The sequence below is a fragment of the Neodiprion fabricii genome, chromosome 6 (assembly GCF_021155785.1).
Source record: "Neodiprion fabricii isolate iyNeoFabr1 chromosome 6, iyNeoFabr1.1, whole genome shotgun sequence".
Taxonomy (NCBI): domain Eukaryota; kingdom Metazoa; phylum Arthropoda; class Insecta; order Hymenoptera; family Diprionidae; genus Neodiprion; species Neodiprion fabricii.
This window is the reverse complement of record NC_060244.1, coordinates 30,525,039-30,546,787: the sequence shown is the minus strand read 5'-3', so window position 1 is coordinate 30,546,787 and position 21,749 is coordinate 30,525,039. Positions and strand designations below refer to the sequence as shown.

The following is a 21,749-nucleotide window of genomic DNA, read 5'->3' as shown; positions in this document are numbered from 1 at the left end:
TGTTAAAGAAAAGACGCAATAAGAATTACTTTATTACCCAAAAGTAAGATTGAACACGGTCGATAATATCGATTAAAGTACGAACGACAAAAATCTAGATGAGAATCGGAAAGAAAGGAGGTGAAAGGAGGTACAAGAACGTACTGACACAGAGAAAGTATATGTATATATAGAACAGTGAGCTAGCTGAGAGAATCAGTGTGCGTGAGTCGAGTCTTCCGTCAGTATATGTCAGTAGAGAATGTATTGTAAGAAAAATAAAGAATAAAGTGCTTCATTAAAAGGATCTAAATCACGCTTCACGAATTAAACAATACCCTTAACTTTTATAACACAAAATAATGTATTAACTTGGTCCCAGTCTCCCCTAGCTGATGGGTTATTGTTACAATAGGCGGCTTTAGGATTTTTCTATGTATTGTGTATCCCCATCATATTATAATAAGAAGGTCCAACTCTTGAAATTGCTCCAAACTCTACAGTAATTTATTTTTTATCCAACAACGGAAGACATAATCTACTAGTTACATTTCATAATAACAGAAATTTGTTGAACAGATCCAAGACTTCTCAGCTGTCTCAATACTTGATTTACGATGAATATTCATTCCCAACAGTGATATTTTGATGGGAACAATTCTTTTTACAACTATTTGGTCATGTACTTACATATGACTGCATGTAGTATTAATAATTCAAAAAATGAAACGCGTATCCCAGAAATAAATATATATACTATAATATAATAAGGCTAGTCAATGTCAAAATAATATCATACGTATATGGCGGACTATGTCCTTGTATTGCGTAATGTCGATGTATACTATGCTAGTTTTCAAATAATCCTAATACAAATACACGTATGCATTCTATGTATAATAATATGTATATATAGAAAATACTCAATGTAGGTTATTATAGAATACTTTCGACTCACAAGGAAAGGAGATCCCAAGTCAATGTAATTATTGATAATATGTACCTACATAGTTTGAATTCGGCATACAAAAATATGTGTCGACCAAATTTCACCTCATTAGTTTTATCGTTTGTAGAGTATACATTAAAAAAAACCTAGAGTTATTGTAGCATACCCAATAGATGTCACGAAAAATATTCAATACCTTTTTCAACAACAATTGAAAAGTAAAATTATACATGCAGGACGATAATTTACATACCCAAGAACTTTTAATAGCAAGAAATTTTTCATTTCATTGTCAGACTATATAGTGCACCCCAAAAGTAATCATATTCATACTCTTCTAAAGCATAAAGTTACATCACCAAACTTGGTGTCAGAGTTTTTCAACAAATCAGTTAAGTGCTTATCTAAAATTATTCACAAGTATTGAAATTGATGCATATTTATAAATAAAATTACTGCATTACTGGACTTTTGGATTGCAAGTGCAATAGTACATTTTCTACGAGCTAAGTACTGCAATAGTCTAGTATTTACTATTGAAATGGATTTAAAAAAGTCCAAAATAGATGGGAAGTAACCTCTGATGAATATCTCATTTTGTTAATACATTACTTAGGAATTACATCAGGGCCATGCACAAAGTCAGATTCTACAGTTCGTTGCTGTTGCATTATCGCTGTATAACATTTCAGAGAGGTCTGTATCAATACTGATTATTTAACATTACCCAGTTCGTTGGCCAACGATCATTACAATACACTTTAATAATTACGAAACTTGAAATCAATAGTATTAAGTTCCTTATTTTAGTAAAATTTACTTTACTATTCAACTAATGGTTGCCGGTCAACCTGAAAAATAACAGCACCACTCGTGAACTGTTAGACTCCAATACGCCAGACAATTTACATCTACTAGTCATTCTTTTGAAGAGTATACTATAAGGATCTGATGTTTCGAGTTAAGTCAAAACATTCGAGGTGTCCTTGTACCTTGCGTATATGATAGTCAGTTGGCTCCCACAAGGAGTGTGGATGTCCTATTCCAAGGAATCCTTATGGTTTGGTATTATCGCTGTAAAGACAACAACTGCAAACTCTGCTAGTCGTGCAGATTTAGTTTTATCTTGGTGGAAAGTTTATAATTATAGGGTTTATTTGAATGTAGAATCTATTTGTTTTAGGCGGAGATTTACAATACCAAAAGTGACAAAAAAAATTCAGAGATAAAAAGTCGAATAGTCAAAATAACAACCTGACAACGAAAGCGTCGAGGTTAATTATTTTAGTTTAGTATTGGGGGAGAATCGAAAATAAGACTTTCGATTCTGTGCAATTTCAATAGTAATTTGCTGTTCGAACTGATGATACAAACTGGGCGCATTCCATATAATTAAATCGACTATAGTTAAGGATAGAAAGGAAATGAAACGGAGCAAATAAACTCGTCTGCCTGTAGTGGAGATCAACAGATGGAATTTGGATGAATGTAGCGTGCACTTTGAAATTAATCTTCAAAATAACGTAGCTTATTGTTATATACAATTTTGCACTAATTTTAGTACTTGCCTCGTCTTAACTTTAAGTTTTTATTTGTTGGCAACATAGTAATACCATATTTCTCAGTGTATCTAGACCTTATGAATCCAAATATACAAAGGTTGTAGACTATTATGTCAGAATAGTAGGTTCATTTTCATCTGTGAGTATTATTTATTGAAAAATAATAATATTAAACCAATTATATTCGATATTTGAATAAATGTTTAATATTTTGACAAGATGTGAGGAAATTGGTGATGTGACTCTCTGTGTGCTGTTATCGTAGCAAGTGTGGTTTTTCGATGTTCGCGTTGGAATAGAATTTAATCGGCAATTGCAAGTTAAAGTGGCCCATAGTAGTCGTGAACAGATTAAATAGAAATCGTGGTTGTGTAGAAACAAGATAACAAGAAAAGCGTCAGTTGATATCGTTGGATTGAAAATGTTGTGGAAGTGGCAAACAGTATCTCTTGTTGTGTTTTTTAGCCCGACTTGCCTGCTGAGCTTACCTAAATATACGATCAACAGCGAACATCAGCTCTTACGTCTTGGCACTTGATAGTAATCCTACAATATGTTGTTAACGGAGACGGCAATCGCTCATTTTATTGATTATCATTTGAAAATATCAAACTAATATTGTTACCACTGAGTCTTCCTTTTGTTGCGTCAATATTTCCTATGCACGCATACACTTCTGAAGCTTTACTGTATAAATAATATGCTGTGATGATTCTCTAAAAGGCAATGGTCGCCTGCAAACAAACAATTCAACCATCATTTACATGTAGGCAACAGCTTGTATGCAACATAACCTGCGCATATTCTACAGATACTTGAAATATCAACAATTTATCCGAAGCTTCCTACGCGAGTTGTGATTTGTATTAGTTTACCAACATCTTTGGAACATGGAGGAATTGAATCTTATATGTAAAACTTCAAGTTTGAAAACTCAACTCAAATTTTTCGATATTGCTCCACCTGATCTTTCACCGTTAAGAGTCAACAATTTTCTGTCATCTTGTTTGAATTTAAATCTCCAGAAAATAGTTTCAGTCAAGTGAGCGCGATTTTCATCACATCTATGGAGATTACGGCGGAGTTGCGAAGTTCTTAATAAAGATGGCTGTTTCACCCAATAAGTTTGCTTCCATAAAATCAATAAAGAACTTGTTTTTACCTAGCAACTCTGGGCAACTCTGGAAAAGTCACTTTGAATGAACCCTAGTCCAAACTTCGAAACATTCTCAGCTTTATTCTAGATCAATTATAATTATTAAACATTAGTGCATTAGATTTTAACAATTATTCACACTTTATTATTCTATTCAAGGTAGTTTCATTTATTTCATTCTGCGTCGCTCCAGAATTTGAACTGTTGATGCCAACTGTTCTTCAGCTGCTAGTGTTGATGGTATGTAATATGGGTTATACATATGATATTGGCGCCCTGTATTGCCTATATGCAGATGAAAGTTGGATTGCCTCACTGTTTTCTTTCACCCAATTCTTACGATACTTATATCGACAGATCGATACGAAATTAGAACATTGTGTTGCCTCATTTCATGCAGTTGCTTTTTAACTCGGAACCTAATGGCGCTGAATAGTAATTCAAATCCACATCAAATAATAAAAAACACTGCAATAGATTATTTTCCCTCATCAACAGACGTCACTTCTTTCAAAATCGTTGACAGTTTTTTTGGTCCAACTCGACAACGTTTCCGTAATCTCATTGGGAAATTGCAACTTACTATAACAAATGTGTTATGACATTTGCATAGTATACAACACCGTTGGAAAAAATGGGTTACTGAAGTGACTATTTCATAAATAAAGCAGCAAAGAAATCACTTAAGCTGTAAAAACATACTCAAAATTGAAATTGTGAATAACTGCTACGCACAGTATAATATGTTGGATTTTCAACGGAGAACAGAAGACATATAGATGGCATAAAAAAGATTTTGCCCAAATTTTCCAAACCATGCAATAACTAAACAGCGACGAGAAAATATCAGGGAAGATTGTAAGTGAATTTTTACTACTATGAATCCATGAGCATCAAATTACAATATGATCGAAGATAGTTAGGAAAAGTATCTGTTGGTTTCATATGGACTTCCACACTTACTCAATATCTATTATGCTATCGCCCCTATGTACAAATGACATGATCACTATGATCTTTAAAATTACACAATATACACATATCATAGTTCACCTTATATTCAAATTTAGTATATAAATGTGTAGCAAAATTTTCAAATTTCAGTACATCACTGACATTCATACAGAACTATTTCATCAAATTTAAATATTAGGCAGTGTTCCACAAATTGATCGTTACATTTATATTGCGCACTGTAGTAAAATATAAATTACATTCATTGTCACTGTAAAGAAATGCGATATGACCTCAATGCCAATTTAGTTCACAAATGTCGATCACTGACTGAAAACGACTGTGAAAAATGGCACATGATGTCGAATTTGTATTGAGAAAGCTATTTCTATATCCCACAGAAATTTTGAATTCTTGACAAATCAAAATGGCAGTCGCATGTATACATATAATATATATTGTAGATACAACTGCTGTGTTTGATGGGAGAAATTTTGTTTACTGAGTCTTGCATGCTTCTCATGGAACAATCGATTGGTAAACATGTATGAGACCAATTATTTGTAATTGAGGTATAGCGCTTTAATAGAACTTCGACACTTTCCTATTATACTCAGCGACATGTTACGGTAACTTTTTTAATTGAAAATAATGAGTATAACATACAGTCTCTTTAGGGTCTTTGGTGGTCTGGAGTTGACTTCAATATGTCCGGTTGTGTTGGAAGACAGCTTGAACCTGTTACATTAAGTTTAATATTTTTATATCCTTCAATTGCATTATCTTAGAGGTCGTCAATAACTCAGCATGTTTATTCTAAGTCTAACATATTTGGCAACTTTGAAACCACTTTTTAGTCTTACCACAGTTGCGATTATTTGAATAATATTGAATAAAGTTCAATGTGTCATGAAAAACCGATCAAGAAGTTTACACTATTTCGCATTCAATTAGTTTTTCTGTACTTTAGATGTAAATATCGTTGAGTCGTGAATTTTTACACACCTTATACTTCTACGTACAATTAGACTTGCACTCTAGGTGCAACGTCACAAGCTTTACTATCGGGGCAATTCATTGTTAGTGAAATCAGGCTACCCACGGAACCTGGTCGTTACGGATATTTAACATTATTTTTTTCACAAATCTGGGCTAATTATAGAAACTCAAAGCCACGACAATAGGGCTTGCAAAGATTTTGTTGTGGAGATATGAAGATTTCACAAATAAAATCTTAATAAAAGTTATTCTGTTTCTCTTGTACCTGAATTTCAAAACTTGGCTAATTTTGTGTTCGTTCCGGAGAATTTGTTTAGAGTACGTTAAATCTGTGAATTTCCTAAAAACAGTTCTTAATTATTTCACCTTCATCTAATTCTAGTTATTCTGTATCCCTGCGCAATTATGAGCGTTTACATTTTTTACCAAATGCGTTTTCTAAAAGCTAAACATTTTTTCATTACATTTTAGTGCTCGATTTTTCCGAAAGTTTTGTGTGATCCGCGTCTGGGATCCATTTATTTGACTTTTGTGATGCTTTTAGGCTGCGAAAAAATCACGCTACAGAGAGAAACCACAAGGTCAGCATGTTGTCAACAAAACAATCAAAACGCCTTACCAACGCTGTGGTATTGTGCTTATGTTCTTTATATAACCTGGCATTCAGCCGCCTAATGGTAGTGCACTCGACTTTGCCGACGCCGTCCAATAATGCTCATTCTTTCTGGCATGCCGATAAGCGGCTGCCTAGACTCTGTTCCATGGAATATTCATAGCAAAGCATTGTTATTTTTAAAATTTGTTTAAAGAAAAATTAAACCACATCTTACAAAAAAGTCCATCAGGCCTTTTATACTTTGACATTGAGTTTCTGTTAACGCGCCACACCTAAGATAATACGTTTAGTTAAAGTAGACGATAGTCGGGTTTCACAATTTGCTCAATACCGTAAAAATAGTCCTGTTAAATTTTACGTACCAGTTGCAGGTCTTAAGGTAGACTTTATAGACCGATGTGAACCATTACGTGTCAGGGTATTCATCTGCGGTGTTCCGGGTAACGCGTGACCCAGGGCATTCATGTAGTCGGCAATTAACAACGTTATTTCGAGGATCTAAAAAGTTATGTAAATGGTAAGATCTAATCGAACTTGGCGGTACAGAATGATTTGAGAAGTGGTTAATTGTCTAATAGACGCGGTACACTTTATTATGAGTATTCTCTAAATCTGACAATTGATCATTTTAAAGTGTCTGTACGAGCCAGTTTACATTTGGCACCATGCGCGTGTTTTTTGCCAGCTGTGATTCATATTTGGAGCAACGACAGTTCTAGTGACAAGTAGTACTGAGAATTCTGATTTTACCTTGGGTTTATTAAGGGCAAATAGAAGCTTTTGTTCAGCAGCTCCTTCATCTGGGCATGCAACTAGCATGAAGTCGTCCAAGCAGCCACCAAAGGTAATAATATTTGCATAGTTGTATCGGCACAATACTGCCATTGTTTGTAGCTCTAGTAACGTAACACTGTCCTCGGAAACTGCGATCCAAACGGTTGCTGGCTCAACTTGTTTCAGCTAATTGCAAAAATGATCTTCTTAGGAACTTCATTTCTATCGGAAATTTCAACTATCATATTTAGCAACAAGACTTGCTGGGGCTGTTTACCTTAGCCTGATATAGAGTGGCGCCAAAGAAGGGCCATTTTCTGGTACAAGTTAAATATATCCTGACACAATCCAGGATACTGCGACCTCTCAGGGAAATCCATTTTTCTTGCAGCTTCTCTTGCAGTTCCCTGTAACAATGAATACCAATATGCTTGAAAACGTTGCATACATTTTCGAACTTTGATATATTTATATAAGTATAGAAATAGGAGGAATTACAGAAGGAATGATCCTTGTGTACGAAATTTTACAGGACCATTTTTCAGGTTGTGTTATATTTTTGAAAAGCTTTTCTTTAAATGTAGAATACATCAGAACATAAATTCTGATTTCCTGTAACGGAAACATTATGACCATCTCATATGTTTTACAGAAAGTAATTAGCGTACGATCGAAATGTAAACAATTTGAATGTAACTTGAAAAAATTAACAATATATCACACTATCCCGTTGTTTCTTGATTAACGTTCTGTAACCTTTGAGTCCAGTATCAATAAGTATTGATTCTTTAAACACTCCACTAGTAGATACCAATATGGCACAGGCTCGCACGCTAACAGGCTCAGCTATACTTACTCCAGGCACTAATGCATGCCGAAAGTCTAGAATACCGGGAACCAGTTCATTACTAAAAATTAATATCATCTACCAATTCTGTAAGTGCAATTTGCAATATAAAGTTTGGGACTGCTTATTTTCTTCTTTATTTCTATGGTAAATACATTGGTTAGTTTTGCTGATCAATTTGACAAAAGTTCTGAAGCTTTAATGGGTATTAACGGTATTAACTCATTTAATAAGGAATAGCATTAACTATCGATAAGTAACAATAGCTCTGAGCATAAGGCCGGGCAGCAGCAGAAATGCTTCACAAACGGTTCACATGGCGATGGTGACCTTGCACATTATTCGAACATGTTTCCTAATTTACTTGAAAAAAGTAAGAATAATCTCCAATTATTGTTGAATGACAACCATCCTCATACGCTACGCTGTATACATTCATTTGTGTTAGGTATTTCCATATGGGGCCGTGGTGAGTTGAATAGCCGGCAGTAATATGTAACTGGAATTGTGAGGGGAGCAAAAATGGCACAACTTATGTGGCATACAAACCTTAGCTGATCGGAAGTGATATTAATCCGATACCGAATTGGGTAAAATTTGTCGAGAGCCTGCAGAACATGATAGTGAGCATTGTTTCCAGGTCCACTGCTACCGCGGGTCTTCTCGTTGCTATACTCCCCAAAATCGATCTGAAATGCGGTTTTCAATATTCATATTTATAGCACATTCCAGAGTTACGTTTTACATTTATGTTGATGGAATTTTTCATCACGCTCAATTTAATTACACTATGAACTTGGAGTGCTCACCTGTGCCATGAGAGAGGCAAGTTCAAAGGCGAGTTCTCGATTGACAGGAAACTTGCCCTGTACAACTTGTTGATTGATTTGATAACAAAGCAATAGTCTTTCTCTATCAGTTTCCATTTTGACAGCATGTTTCCAGTAACACCTGGATTTATAAGTCAATTGTATCACTCTTGTATTTTCAAACTTTCCGGAACCTTTTTCCCTCAATGCTGTTTCCCATTTAGATATAATATCACAGAGCTGAAAAAGACGTACCTATAATTGGTGATTCTGACAGCGATGTCAGTTTAGGTATTGCATCAATTGTCATTGTCCGAACTGCATATATTTTATTTTACCGGTTCAAACAGCGCCGACCTTAGAGTTTTACGTGCCCCAGGTAAGCTAACGGATAGTCGCCCCCCCTCCCCCTCCCCATGGAATCGCAAAATTATCGAAATGAATTCAGTTAATGATTCAGCATTCATCCGAAATTTCAAAATTGACACGCCTTGCTTTGGCATTGGCGAAGTCTTTTATTACTTCAGAAATGTTCATTGTAGATGCTGTGTCATTTTCCGTGGATAAAACTGCCAATGCTGAAAGCCGTGTACGGTGCCCATTGTGACCGTGCGCCTAACCCAACTCGCTTCGACTGTTCTCACTGGAGTCTAATGCATTTGATGTTCACACCATAAAAATTTTTGAGCTCGCATGGGAAAAACCTTGTCTCATGAAAAAATAGAAAATAAATACTTCATTCAAGCGCCCCTAAATCTGTGGCACCCCAGGCTACTGCCCGCTTTGCCCGTCCCTAAGGCCAGCGCTGGGTTCAAAGTCGTTTTGAAGGGGTAGGTGCCTACCTTAGCTTGCAGGTCGATAAAGTGCTCTAAATCTTTTTCAATTGGATCATCGCTGAAAAGAGTGAATCCAGATTGATGAACGTCTCGGCAGCCAATTTCTTGGTTTAATGTATTCAAAAATTCTTCGATAGTTGTACTGCCGTCAAAACTAACAACTTGATAAGTTCCGTTCAAAAAATGAACCGGAATTGCATGCGGCAAGGAGTGATGATATGGGTTCTTTAATAAAATTGACAACACCTCCATCCTAGATGGTTTCACCTCCCTACCCCCATTTTGCAAAGTTCTTTCCAGTGCTCTTTCACAGTACGCTGCGTATTTGCCACATTCGGTTCTAGGAAAAAAGAGTATTGTGTGTCAGAATAATTTTCATTTCCTACAATATTACATGTACATGGATATGTGAGTAGACATAAGATAGGCAGCCATAGTACACCAAATATGATCGACTGATGAATCAAGCTTGCACGGTATTATATGCATAGACTCACTTGGAATCCGCATTTCTGTTGAGGTGTAGTTTTAAATACCAGAGCAGCCTGTTGTTTCGTGGAAGGAAAAGTGATACAGCAAGTGCCAAGAGTTGCCATCCTTGGACAAGCACGTACTGGGCAGGATTTGTCTTACAATCCAATATTGTTGGTGTAGAATGGGCCTGTGTGAGCGGAGGACTGTGAGAAGTTGAGGCCGTCGATTGGACGTCTGCATTTTCACTGCCACCACTGGCTGTGGGACTTTGCGTATCGCAGGTGAACAGCGATTGTGTGGCGCAGAGGAGGAGTTGCTGCAATGGTATGCTGGCATACTACTATGGTCTTTCGCTGGACCTCACCTAACTTATCAAATTACTGATTCTTTCAACATGTCTGAAAGACATATATGTACTCTATTTGATATAGAAATGTCTAATTTCATACGCCGATAATCTATAGTTATTAATACCAGTCGTTAAATATCTTTGGTATCGTAGAAATGTTTGTAGTAAGTAAATATTAAAGATTTGGTTGTATTTTTTTTAACAATTTTTTACGAATTACTTCATAGTTCTAGGTCACTGTGCATTTGTATTTACAACAAAGGGAATTTGCAAAGTCATATGGCAATGCTAATTTCATCTGTTCATGAAAGGAAATTGTAGGATGTAATGTGCCAATGTGTTTAATAATGCTGTTGCAAATAAACTTCTGAATATATTGATTCAGTAATAATTTTCTCGAGTTCTCAATTTTTACTTTATACCATTCTCAAAATGAAAAAGACAGAAATGTGTGGTTGAAACTAATGCAAGTCTAATGTTGAAAATTTTTAGGGATTATGAAAACTAAATGCAAGTATTTTCTAGAATGATTTAATCTATTCATCAGATATGTTAGTATAAGCAATGGGTATATGCCCTATAAGCAAAAACACATGAGATGTGTACATATGCATTGTGATTACTGTAAACTTGAATGTTAATTACATAAAATGGTTTAATTATCGATATTGTGAATTAAATAATTAGCATACAGAAAAAGCGTACAATTTGTTGATTGACTGAATAATTATTAATGTAGAAATTTTCAAACATGTTGTATATTGAATTCTTGTCTCCGTAATGACGTGTAAACTACATTTCAACGCTGCTGCAAACTCCTAGTTTTCAATGGCAGCACTATAACTTCGAAATTTTACCTGAAGATTTCCAATTCATTCTACAGAGATTAACTTTTCTTTCATTCGTAAGTAATATTTGTACTACCCTTTACCTAAATACTATTCTCTAAGTAGCATTCAAATAAAGGAGATTATAGCTGTAAAAAATTAATTAACCATAAAAACTAAATTCAAAGATGTTTTTCTGTGTATGTGAATTTTATGTACACCAACATACCATTCTGCAAGTGTGTGCAATGCAAAACGTATTCAGACAAAATCTTAAAATTCCTTTAAATATTATTATATATAGAATAATAATAGTGGATAACATACTTTAACTAATATGCCAATTTCAAGGAAATGATCGGCTGTCGAAATATGTTCAGCTCACACAAAGGGTAACGAGATTGGACAATATCGTTTGATGTATAATTCGATTCAGTAAATGAACGTGGTGAAACAAAGTAAATTAACAGACGTAACTAGAAAACCACAAGCATGCCGTTAATGTTTGAAATCTAAAATTAGCACATGTAAAGCAGCAAATAAAAGTGAAGAATGAATGAATGTTAGAAAAAAAGAACTTTATTTTCATTTGGTCAAATATAACAATTGTTGAAACAACATTCTATAACGCAACGAATAAAGTGGTAAGTTACAGAGAGTCTACAGCAATTAACTTTCCTTTTTTGGAATAGAGTGGATTTTTTCCAGCTACAATCTTGTTCACGTTTTAAAATTAGCGATTTCAATCATAAAATATACTTGACCAAGTAGTTCCAATGTACCATTTTAATACCGAGGCTCACAGGTATATATTTTACTGCAGCAGCTTCAACTAAATGTTGTATTTTGATATATGTGTACTCCTTGTTGGCAATTTCAATAATACTTAAATGTAAAATGAACAACACTGAATAGAGGGAATAGTCTGCACGAATAGTGTGAAAATATATTATTCTAAGTTGACGAACAAGTAAAATTGGAAATCAACTGTAGTAATATAGAATTCGTTTTTTCTGTTTAAGGTGAGTTTGGTAACTGTCCTCCGGTAACTTGATTTGCTCCATGCATCTGTTTTTTTAAAAGCAAAGTATGTACAGTAACAATTTCCGTCATCTTAAACTACTTTGAGTGGAATGACCCAACACAGGTTTTCGGTATACAACCAACATGCACTGCCCTCTCTAATAAATACTGCTCCCACAATATACATATAATAATCATGAGATGAATAACGGGGATTTACTATCGTCAATGCCATCGTATAAAATGGTACACGGAACTCAGGTGTTGTTAAAAAAAAAGCCGAACTTACAACGCGCGCAGTACCCAGTGACACACGACTGCCAGCCTTCTTTACCTGAACGCCCAAGCGCTGTTGAGTGTGACGGCTGGTCTGCTTTACTAAAGCACTAACGAATTCTGACTGCAGCTCTGGCTGATCCAAACACTGCTGTAGCGCATTTTGTGCTAAAACAACGTGATAATCGATCCCAGCTTGTTCCACAGCTACCGACATAAAAAGTTGGCAGGCCTAAAATGATACAAGTACAATAAAATGAACACAACTCTACCAATAAATTAAAAGAGTTGAATGTCTTTTGTGAGGCGTAGAGAATCAGTAGTGACATGAGTATACATAACAGAGAATTGGTAAATTGCTTGATAAGATTCAGACCTTAAACAACTTGATAGCTTCCATCTGCAAGGATTCCGACGTAAGACTTGTCAAGGGACTTGCAATATTTTCCTTCGTATGCAGTAAGAGTGGATGACGCCATAGTACACAGGTGGGATCGCCGTCAGTTTCCATTAATCTTTGTACCAATTGCTCATACTGTGTGCCAGCACTAGGTCCGCCACCCGATACAACAGTTAAATGGTAGAGCCAATTGTCCTTCTCGTGTTTATGAGATATTAAAAGATAAGTCGGACCCTGATGAGTAGGGAAAATGCCAATTGTTCTCTCATGCGGGCATTCTGCATCTCTTTCCTCACTGTCGCTGTCGGAGACGTGTTCCACTTCTTCCACACGAGCATCCCTCATATTTATTTGTCCAATAGGATTCTTAAAACAAGTGAATACACAGTTTAATACTGACTGATGACTTGAAAAGGTAATTGAATATCCACAACGTTTCTTTTTTTATTGCTCAGTCATTGTAATCTCACTCTTACCGTATCACTGGGACATTTGAAGTACAGGAACATTTTTCCAATAAGAACGCACCAACACTTTTTTGCATGACCATTTTTTACTTTTGTCAGCCAGCCTTGGATTGTTGGCTTGTTATCCTCTTTACTCAGCAATAACTTTGTTGCATTACGCCTTTGAACATTTTGTAATACCCTTATCCAATCTTCCATTGTTGCTATGCAATCAGCGGTCAGGTAATATGTTTTTTTGCCTGTAGCAATTTCGAATGTAGCTGCTCCTTCTGCTCGGTTAATCCTACAATGTACGATTTCACATGACATAGGTATACAGCACTAACTGCAGCAGTACAGAAACCCAAAATAGTCGTTGTATGCTCATATTATATGCAAAGAGCTTCTTTGTGCAAGTCTAAGCGTAGCTTGCAGATTGGTAGTCTTTCCTGAAACAGGCATTCTTCGCTTTGAACTAGGATATGCTTAGATGCAAAAGGCCTCAATGCCAAAATAAATCTTAGAAGAACTTTTTCGATTCACTGTAAAGGTATGTGTGCAATTCTTTGATTCGAAAGAGAAAAGTCGGATGGTAGCAACAAGCTTGTGTTTCAGATAATCAATCACTGAGCTGAATTGTGTTGTTCCAGTATACACAGCATCTCTGGCATCTGAATGTTATGTGTAGATACGCACCTGCAGACCTCGTCAAGAATTATTTGCCCTTGTGGTTTGCGATTCGCGTCATTTTGGCTCTTCCAATAGGTGAGCACCCCATTTTTAAGGACAAACCACCGTTTTCTCCATGTCTTTAGTTTCCCTCCTAGTTTCGCAAGGTGCCCAGTTTTTTCCAATGATTCGAGTCGTTTTGGACTTTCCCCAGATGCCCTGATAAGCAAACTCGGCATGCTAGATTCTAGGGATGTCGAACTCAGAGCATCGGGAGGTATAGCATAATCTTCAGAAAGCCCTGATTCCAGGGAGGTATCTGAAAATTTCGTTACATCTAAAATGTGCGACAAGTTCTTAAACCTGCCAAGTTGAGCCTCTACGTCATTTATTCTTTTTAACACTGGAGTGAACAACACGTTTATTGTCGATACAAGTTAAATTTACCACGCTTCACGCTTTTGCTAGGAGAGCCACTCGAACTTCGTTTAGCTGGGCTCAAGCTGCTTGTAGTTTTCACGCTCTTTGAAGGGCTACTACCACTCCCTAGAGACGAATCTGTATTGTCCGAAGAACTATTGGTTATTCTAGTATTGGTTTCTGTTTGATTGGGATGCTCCTCTCCCTCTGAACTGTCATCTGAACTGTCCCCAAATGGCATAGATCGTATCTGACTGGCTCTACCTGTTTAATTAATAATTATTAGTACTTAGTAATATGGAAAAAATATACGTACAAGATCATTTATTCTTTTCTGGATAGGAAACCTAGGATGAGAGAGGGCCACTTAGACGGACGACAGGTAAAACGGCTGCGGCAGACACTATCATGTCCAGCAACGATTAAATTAACCTATATATGTATATACGTGTAGGTGGATAATAATTGGATACCATCAGTGAAAGAAACGGACTAATCTTTGATGTACGGAATCAAAAAATTGCAGAAAAATCGAAGTCTGACCCTAAATATTTAAAGATAATTTCTGGATATGCCCATACACATCTACGTAGTTCATTATATAAAGAGGTCCTTCTGGTCTTTTTTATCAGTATACAGGTATACGTATCGGTATATGGTCATTTTTCTGTGATTTTAGATAAAGGACCCTGCACAGTCCTTACAGACAACTGGCATTTGGTCATATTGGCTGCAACTTAATTTGCTATTTTGCAAATCTAACCAGACTGATCGATAATATCCGATCACGAGTCAATCATACGGGCCGTTTTAGTTCCAGGAACTATCAAAGACCAGAAAATTAGTGTAAGAAATTGAAGAATAAGACTGTTATCCTATGTTCTGTAACGTCTGGAACCTGGGACTACAGACAGCCAATCCAGAAGTATTTTCAGCTCTATTCACCGAATATTCTGGCAAAAGTTAATGAACGATCGGCTATCGGTCATTTCGGTTTCTGGATATTCCGAATTGTGGGACACTGGTCTAATTCTCCGTTGACCTGAGTATATTAACGGTCTTTTGTACTACTGACGATGCCGTAAGTTTATGATGCGGGCGTGTAACTAGGTTTACATACCACTGTGTACAAAGCACATGCTTTTGTGGTACATGTCCGTAAATTAAAAGTCAAAAGCTGGGTGTCTGTCTACTTGGTTGATCTTGAGTATGGTGAGGAGTAAGTTTTTCCATTAATTCAGATTTCGACTTTTGATCCACAAACATGCATACATGCATGGTGCAGAGTATATCTGGGATTAAAATTTTATATATCCATATCCTCAAATTGTAAGTACAGATTTTTTCGTGTAGTTGGTAAATTGAACGAGTACTTTTGAAGTGGAAAAAGTTTCAGTCTCAATGGTCAGAATGGAATATGCTAAGTATGCTAGCTTACCTTTGACAGTAGCATAAACAGGTACAGAGATATCACAATAGCCCTGTGAGTTATGAGCAGTTAGATTGTGTCCAGTTGCATGAGAATGCTTAGATGAACTAGTGGTGTTTGTAGTTGTTGAAGGAGCTGATTCCTCATTAGTCGGAGGTCCGATGCCTAATCCACCGTCGGCAACCTAAGAGCAATTTCAAGAGCAATATGATTATTTTCGTTACACCCATAGAGCCTATGCCAAGTGGCTCGCTCTCCAGTAAGAAATATAATGGATCCCTGTCGCCATTGGCAGCACTAATAGGATGTTGGGCCTAGGGTTCAGGCAAGCACGAGTAGCGTGTGAGCAGAGCTACGGCGTTTTCAATACACGAGATAGTATAGGTAGCAATAAAGACGGCAGTTACAATATCTCGCATGGGTGGATAGACTCTTCGTTTGTACCCCATACTCTCATTGCTGTTACGAGGATAGGTTTTTCTAGCTTCACTCTGGGTACAGCTACTCGCAAACTGTAGATCCACTGTTGCCCCAGCTCTGTCCAGTGACTACATCTTTCAAAACATACTCAACAAGTTTCCTATCTTTGTTGTATTTATCACTATGTCATTTGTGACTTGATGGCGCGAGAAAGGAATCCATCTTTTTTATGAATACTGTTTTGTAAATTAAACTTGCCTATGCTTACCTGATAAATTTTCGCCTCCCAGCTAGGAAATCTATGCAATGGTGGCGTGGGTGGGCGGGGACCTTGACCAGCCTGACTCCAATTGACTCCTTCCCTACTAGGGGTATAGATTTCAGCATAGTCGTGTACTGCCTCAGAGCCAGTACTATCTCTATTAGTTTCCAAGACACCAGGAATATTTGGTAGCATAACTAGATTCTCCACAGCAGCAGCCAACTCTTCGGACAGTATGCTAAAAAAAAGTAATCAAATGCGTAATAATGTAAAGCTGAACAATAATTCCTTAATTATTGATGTTCATCATAGTTTTATTTACTATGTATGTGATGCCTGTATAATACAGTTAATAAGGAGCAATTGACTTTAGTTACCACAGGCTTTCTTTAAAATCTCAATAAGGTACTTGCGGTGTTATGTGGTTGCACTTAGAATCATCACGAACCAAGATACAATTTGATAAAGGAGTTTATGAACATCATGGTTTTGTTTCTTATTCTATTTGTTAACCAGATTACTGATGTGCACAATTGGATGATAATAACAAGTGTTAAGTTGGTATTTAGATGGACTGAATATATTTTACCTTTAACATGAATACAGACTAGAATGATCAAGTAATTTGAAAACGGATTGATTAAATAGTTGGCAGATCCCCGTAGGAAGTCCCAGGACGTTACAGGGTACCGCATTAAAAAAAATCGGGCGCCGCTATTACGTCATGAGGCCTCCCAAGGAGAATCAAACTTTATTATCGAAAGGCAAACTCTGAGAAATAGAGAGGTTGTAGATATATGCGCATTACAGTCAAGGCAAGTATGTAGTATTAATTGACGAGAGCCGATTAAGTAATTCGAGTCAAGTAACACTATCGAATCTTATTGATATGTAACCATACAAAGATAACACGTGACCTACCTGGAATCCATATTGACAGCTGTGCTTCCCTGCTGAATTGTACCACAAGCTGATAAATGTCGTCTATGCCTTGTGCTCGTTTGAGGCTCAGCAATAGAGTTCTGTACAATTTCCTGAATCGCGTGTGGAGTGGTGTCTAAGCTTTCGGAACGCCGGCGCAACGTAGGGTCTACTTCCAACGACAACGATGCTCTTGTTGGTGCCTGTGTTGAGCAGGACAACCAAATAGTAAAGCTGGGTCTAACAATACAAGTATGACATTAAGCTGCGTGATTATTTTATTCTTGCTAGTTTTTCACAACGTGCAAGTTACAAGCAAGTACAGATACAGAAACTTTGCGAACCAATCTTCCAAATTCATGCTGTTGTTTAGAAATAAATTGTTTGATTAGAACTCGTTAAAGACTACAAGGATAATCCCAATATTTATTTGCCAACTTTGGCTATTGTATTCTGGCTCGGATGGGTCCATAATTGGCGATTTTTCAAAATTGAATAATTTAGGAATGCTCTAATTTTTATGCATGATCATGGTTAGATATTTGCCTAGGAGAGTTCATGCATAAATCTGTGTACATTACTACGGTGCGGCTCAAATTTAGTTGCTCTCATGAACTGAAATATTGACAAATCAATTTCTTGTAAAAGCGCTCACCCCCCCCAAGCTCCTGTCTCGATTCTAATTTTTGACGCTGATTGTGAGGCTTTGAATTTTCTCATTGTCGAAAAAAAAAAAATATAGAATTATTCGCACGTTGCAGTTAATTGTTCTTTCTATTGATTATATGCGTAAAAAAATCTGAAACTTGGAGAATTTCTCACACATAGCCATATATATTCGAAAATCTAATTTTGAGTTTTGAAAAATCCCGTGTTATTCAAACTAGAAAATTTGTGGGCTTAGCGACAGAACTTATTGTGAGAGTTAAGAAAAGAGCCTGGGGTTTTGGCGACATTCGAAAAGAAGAAACGAACATTAGAAACGAATTTATCTCAAAATATCTTTGCCTATGAGAACAGTAAAATTCGAGCGCGACTATATCATGGACCATTCTGATGTACATACATACAAGTCGATAATCATGAAATAATCGGCGCGCCATTAATTGTCTGAACAATGGTCATCAAGTTTGTAATAGGATTACAGCTAAAAGTAACAGCTCTTTATTGAACCTACAGGTGGGCGCAATCCGATGTTTGTTATGTGATTCCGTAGTAGCTCAAGTTGCTGATTACACTTGTTATTTTGCTCTCTTAAATGTTGGTTTTGCTGCTCCAATTCGCGCAACTTATTCGTTACCCATTCCTTTATTCTAGCAGCCTTAGCCTCGACCTGTCGGGCGTCTTGTAGTCGTAATTGTCTCTGTGGATGATCAAAGAACCATTTAGCTCGAACGTTTAACTCAATTTGTCAAAACAGCCGTTATAATCAATTCTCGAATGAATGGTGTCAATAATTACGATTGAAATAATTGAAATTGTTTGAGGTAGATTATTAAATAATGGTAATCGACTATAATCGCAAGGTATGGTACAAATTCTTTTATTAGACTTATCCACGAGAAATTTTAGGTAAAAATGACCCAAGTGCAAATGACACTCTGCCTGGTTTTTTTTCGAGATGTCTGTCAGAGTTTCGATATGCGAGATAAAGGATAACAGGGAGCAGCCCGTATAGGAGCTTTGGCGTATGCTACAGAAATATTGAACAAAATCGTCGCTTATTCATCGACTTAAGGATTTACCAGATGTACAGCCGAGTCAAAAATGTGTAAAAATAGAAGTATCATGTAACGAAAGATTGCAAGTGCAACTGAAGTTCATGAAGTTGAATTTAGTTGAAACAATATTCCTCTAGATGAAAAAATTTTTTCAAACAATTCAGAACTGAGAACAGAAAATTTAGCTATGGAATTTTTCTTTTTCCAGCGTATGTCGCTTCTGTATCCTTGAACGAAGATACCTGATTTTTTTCAGAATTCTTCATAATCTACATCAAAAACTATGCGCATGTCCATTACAGTGGACACGTAATGTTTTTTGAACTTACAGCTTTGCATTAAGGTCTTGTAGCAGTTCTACCTTTACCGACTGAGGGTTAAAATTTCGACTGTGAATCGCTGAGAGCATCTTTTATATAAAAAATTATTGTAATTCCTAATTTTCGTTTACCGACCTCAATATTACACGAAAACACTCTCGCAATGGTTCATTTTATTCCTAATTTTTTTCGGAATTGCGGAAAGTGTCTCAACTATGCACTTTTTGACCCCTGAAATGTGGAAAAAATGGAAATAATAAAACGTGTCCAAAACCCATACATTTTTTTTTTTTTAACGATTTTCGGGATATGAGTAACTTTCCCGAATCCCGTTGCGATAATGCGACGCACCGTTGATATTTGAACCCTTTCCGTTCAATTGTTTATTTAATATGGGGAGAAAAACGGTAAGTTTGCTCGGTCGGTAAAGACAAGATTGCTACATGCTCTTAAATGAAGGGATCGCTGCAATATATTTTTTTCTTTGTCAGACAGGTATTGGAAATGTTAACAGAACGCAACCCAGAAAAAAATCTGATAAGTGTAACTTTAGCTATGAATTTTCGAAATGTATGTCCACTGCAATGGACAAACGTTCTGAAAAGATTATTACTATAAATTTTAGCTGCAATAACATAATTATTGATGACTTCTAAGAGATCCCAGTATTAAATTTTTCCCATGATAAAAAAAAACGCATTGCTTAGACAATTTTAAGGGACTAGAGGTCATTTTGATCGTAAATGAATTCTTTGCAAATCAACAGAGTAATATTTTCTGTTTGGCTCGTCAAATGATAAAAAAAAACATGATTAGTGAAATCATTATATGTGATGAATAACAAACTAAGGTTTTGATAAAAAAAATACTGCCCGGATTTTTAGAGAGTTTACTTACGAACAAAATCAGCCTCAATTCATTAAAATCGGTGAAACATGCGATTTTTTTTATTGCAGATATAATTCGGTTATGCGATCTCTTCAAAGTTGTCAATAATTATGCTGTTGTAGCTGCAATTAATGGGTTTTCAATTTTTATCTATGTTAACAGAACATTGTTTCAATAAAATTCCACCTCGATTAACCTTAATTGGACCTTCAAACCTTCGTTATATCATATTACTGTCCTTATAGTGCGTCGACTGGACTATACATTTCATAAATTCTTAATGCTACAGAAGTCAAGTAGCAGATAGTTTGCATTATATGTTTCAACTGAGAAACAAAGTCAAAAAGAGTCTCAATCTTACCTGCTCTTCGACTTGTGTCTCTAGCTTCGTTATACAGGCACAGTGCGTATCATCTATCTTTTCACTCTGAACACCCGACGTTGATGGGACTGAATGTGTTGGCGAACTGACGCTGGAAGTACTTAAGCAGTATTCACCCTTCACCAGCCGTTCCTCCATCATCCGTACCTATAACATACAATCGCAGGCATGTTTTAGACAGTTCAAATACCAATTGAAGGTAAATCCCGGTGATTATACATTTACTTGATTGGTCGAAGTCATAGTATTACACTTTAGAAAGGGTAACTTGAAAAAAAGTTGGAATTGGAGTGAAATCTGAAACGGAAAATTCCGAACCTTTTCGAATCGATTCAAAATTACCTCTACATTAGGGTGTTTCCGAAAAAAATTGATTTCCGATCTAGAACAATAAATAGAGTCGCGGCTGTAGAAAGTAATTCAGTACTTCTGAGCCAATAAATACACCACTTTCTGCAACAGCTTACAATTTTCGTAATTTGTCAAGATTTTTAAACGTGGGCCAAAAATTCGAAGTTATCGACTTCTAACTTCCGGAACGTTGAGAAATATGGAGAAAAAAAAATACAGGCGCAGATTGTGTTTGAGAGTAATATACCACCGTTGAAGTTAAAATATTGGAAATGGTAATCGTTCGACGCTGGGTGAAATGTATATATCTATATAGAGGGTTCGATGCCGTAGTACCAGAGTCCACTTTGAAGATAATTGTGTATAACAAAAATTTCAGACACCTCTAGAGATCTTCATGGTGAATAAATATAGGTAAATATTTACATGGGTGTACGCACCTAAGGAGATATATGTACGTATTAGAGTGTTTCAAAAAAACTGACTATTTTTTTTTTCGAAGAACATTGAAAAATCTTCCGAGTGTCCCTCGAAAATGACCTCGGTAAAATATGAGCTCTTAATATTGATATTTAGAGGTGGCGTTTGTCAATTTTCTGTTTCCCATTTAAATAACATGGGAAAAATTTTTTTAAAAATTTAGAATTTTATTGCTCGAAAACGAATCAGTGTGAAGATATAAACAAAACA

The 21,749-nt window shown here is 36.2% G+C and overlaps 1 protein-coding gene across 5 annotated transcripts in view; it reads right to left on the bottom strand.

The window, feature by feature from the left end:
• Positions 1–458: 458 nt before the first annotated feature.
• LOC124185405 (uncharacterized protein CG43867) overlaps positions 459–21,749 on the bottom strand; it is a 47,691-nt gene continuing 26,400 nt past the window's right edge. Inside the window, exons 4-21 of one of the 5 annotated variants that reach the window (XM_046576140.1) lie at positions 20,688–20,855; positions 18,575–18,760; positions 17,398–17,600; positions 16,483–16,714; positions 15,804–15,978; positions 14,393–14,629; positions 13,973–14,282; positions 13,307–13,580; positions 12,807–13,196; positions 12,444–12,662; positions 9,979–10,271; positions 9,488–9,821; positions 8,646–8,885; positions 8,386–8,525; positions 7,267–7,396; positions 6,966–7,175; positions 6,578–6,713; positions 459–5,338 (exon numbers count right to left, since the gene is read on the bottom strand). In XM_046576140.1, the coding sequence (XP_046432096.1) occupies positions 5,274–5,338; positions 6,578–6,713; positions 6,966–7,175; positions 7,267–7,396; positions 8,386–8,525; positions 8,646–8,885; positions 9,488–9,821; positions 9,979–10,271; positions 12,444–12,662; positions 12,807–13,196; positions 13,307–13,580; positions 13,973–14,282; positions 14,393–14,629; positions 15,804–15,978; positions 16,483–16,714; positions 17,398–17,600; positions 18,575–18,760; positions 20,688–20,855 (3,942 nt within the window). In that variant the 3' untranslated portion in view covers positions 459–5,273. The remainder of the gene's footprint in view (positions 5,339–6,577; positions 6,714–6,965; positions 7,176–7,266; positions 7,397–8,385; positions 8,526–8,645; positions 8,886–9,487; positions 9,822–9,978; positions 10,272–12,443; positions 12,663–12,806; positions 13,197–13,306; positions 13,581–13,972; positions 14,283–14,392; positions 14,630–15,803; positions 15,979–16,482; positions 16,715–17,397; positions 17,601–18,574; positions 18,761–20,687; positions 20,856–21,749) is intronic. The other 4 variants (XM_046576143.1, XM_046576145.1, XM_046576144.1 and 1 more) reach the window with 4 other exon arrangements.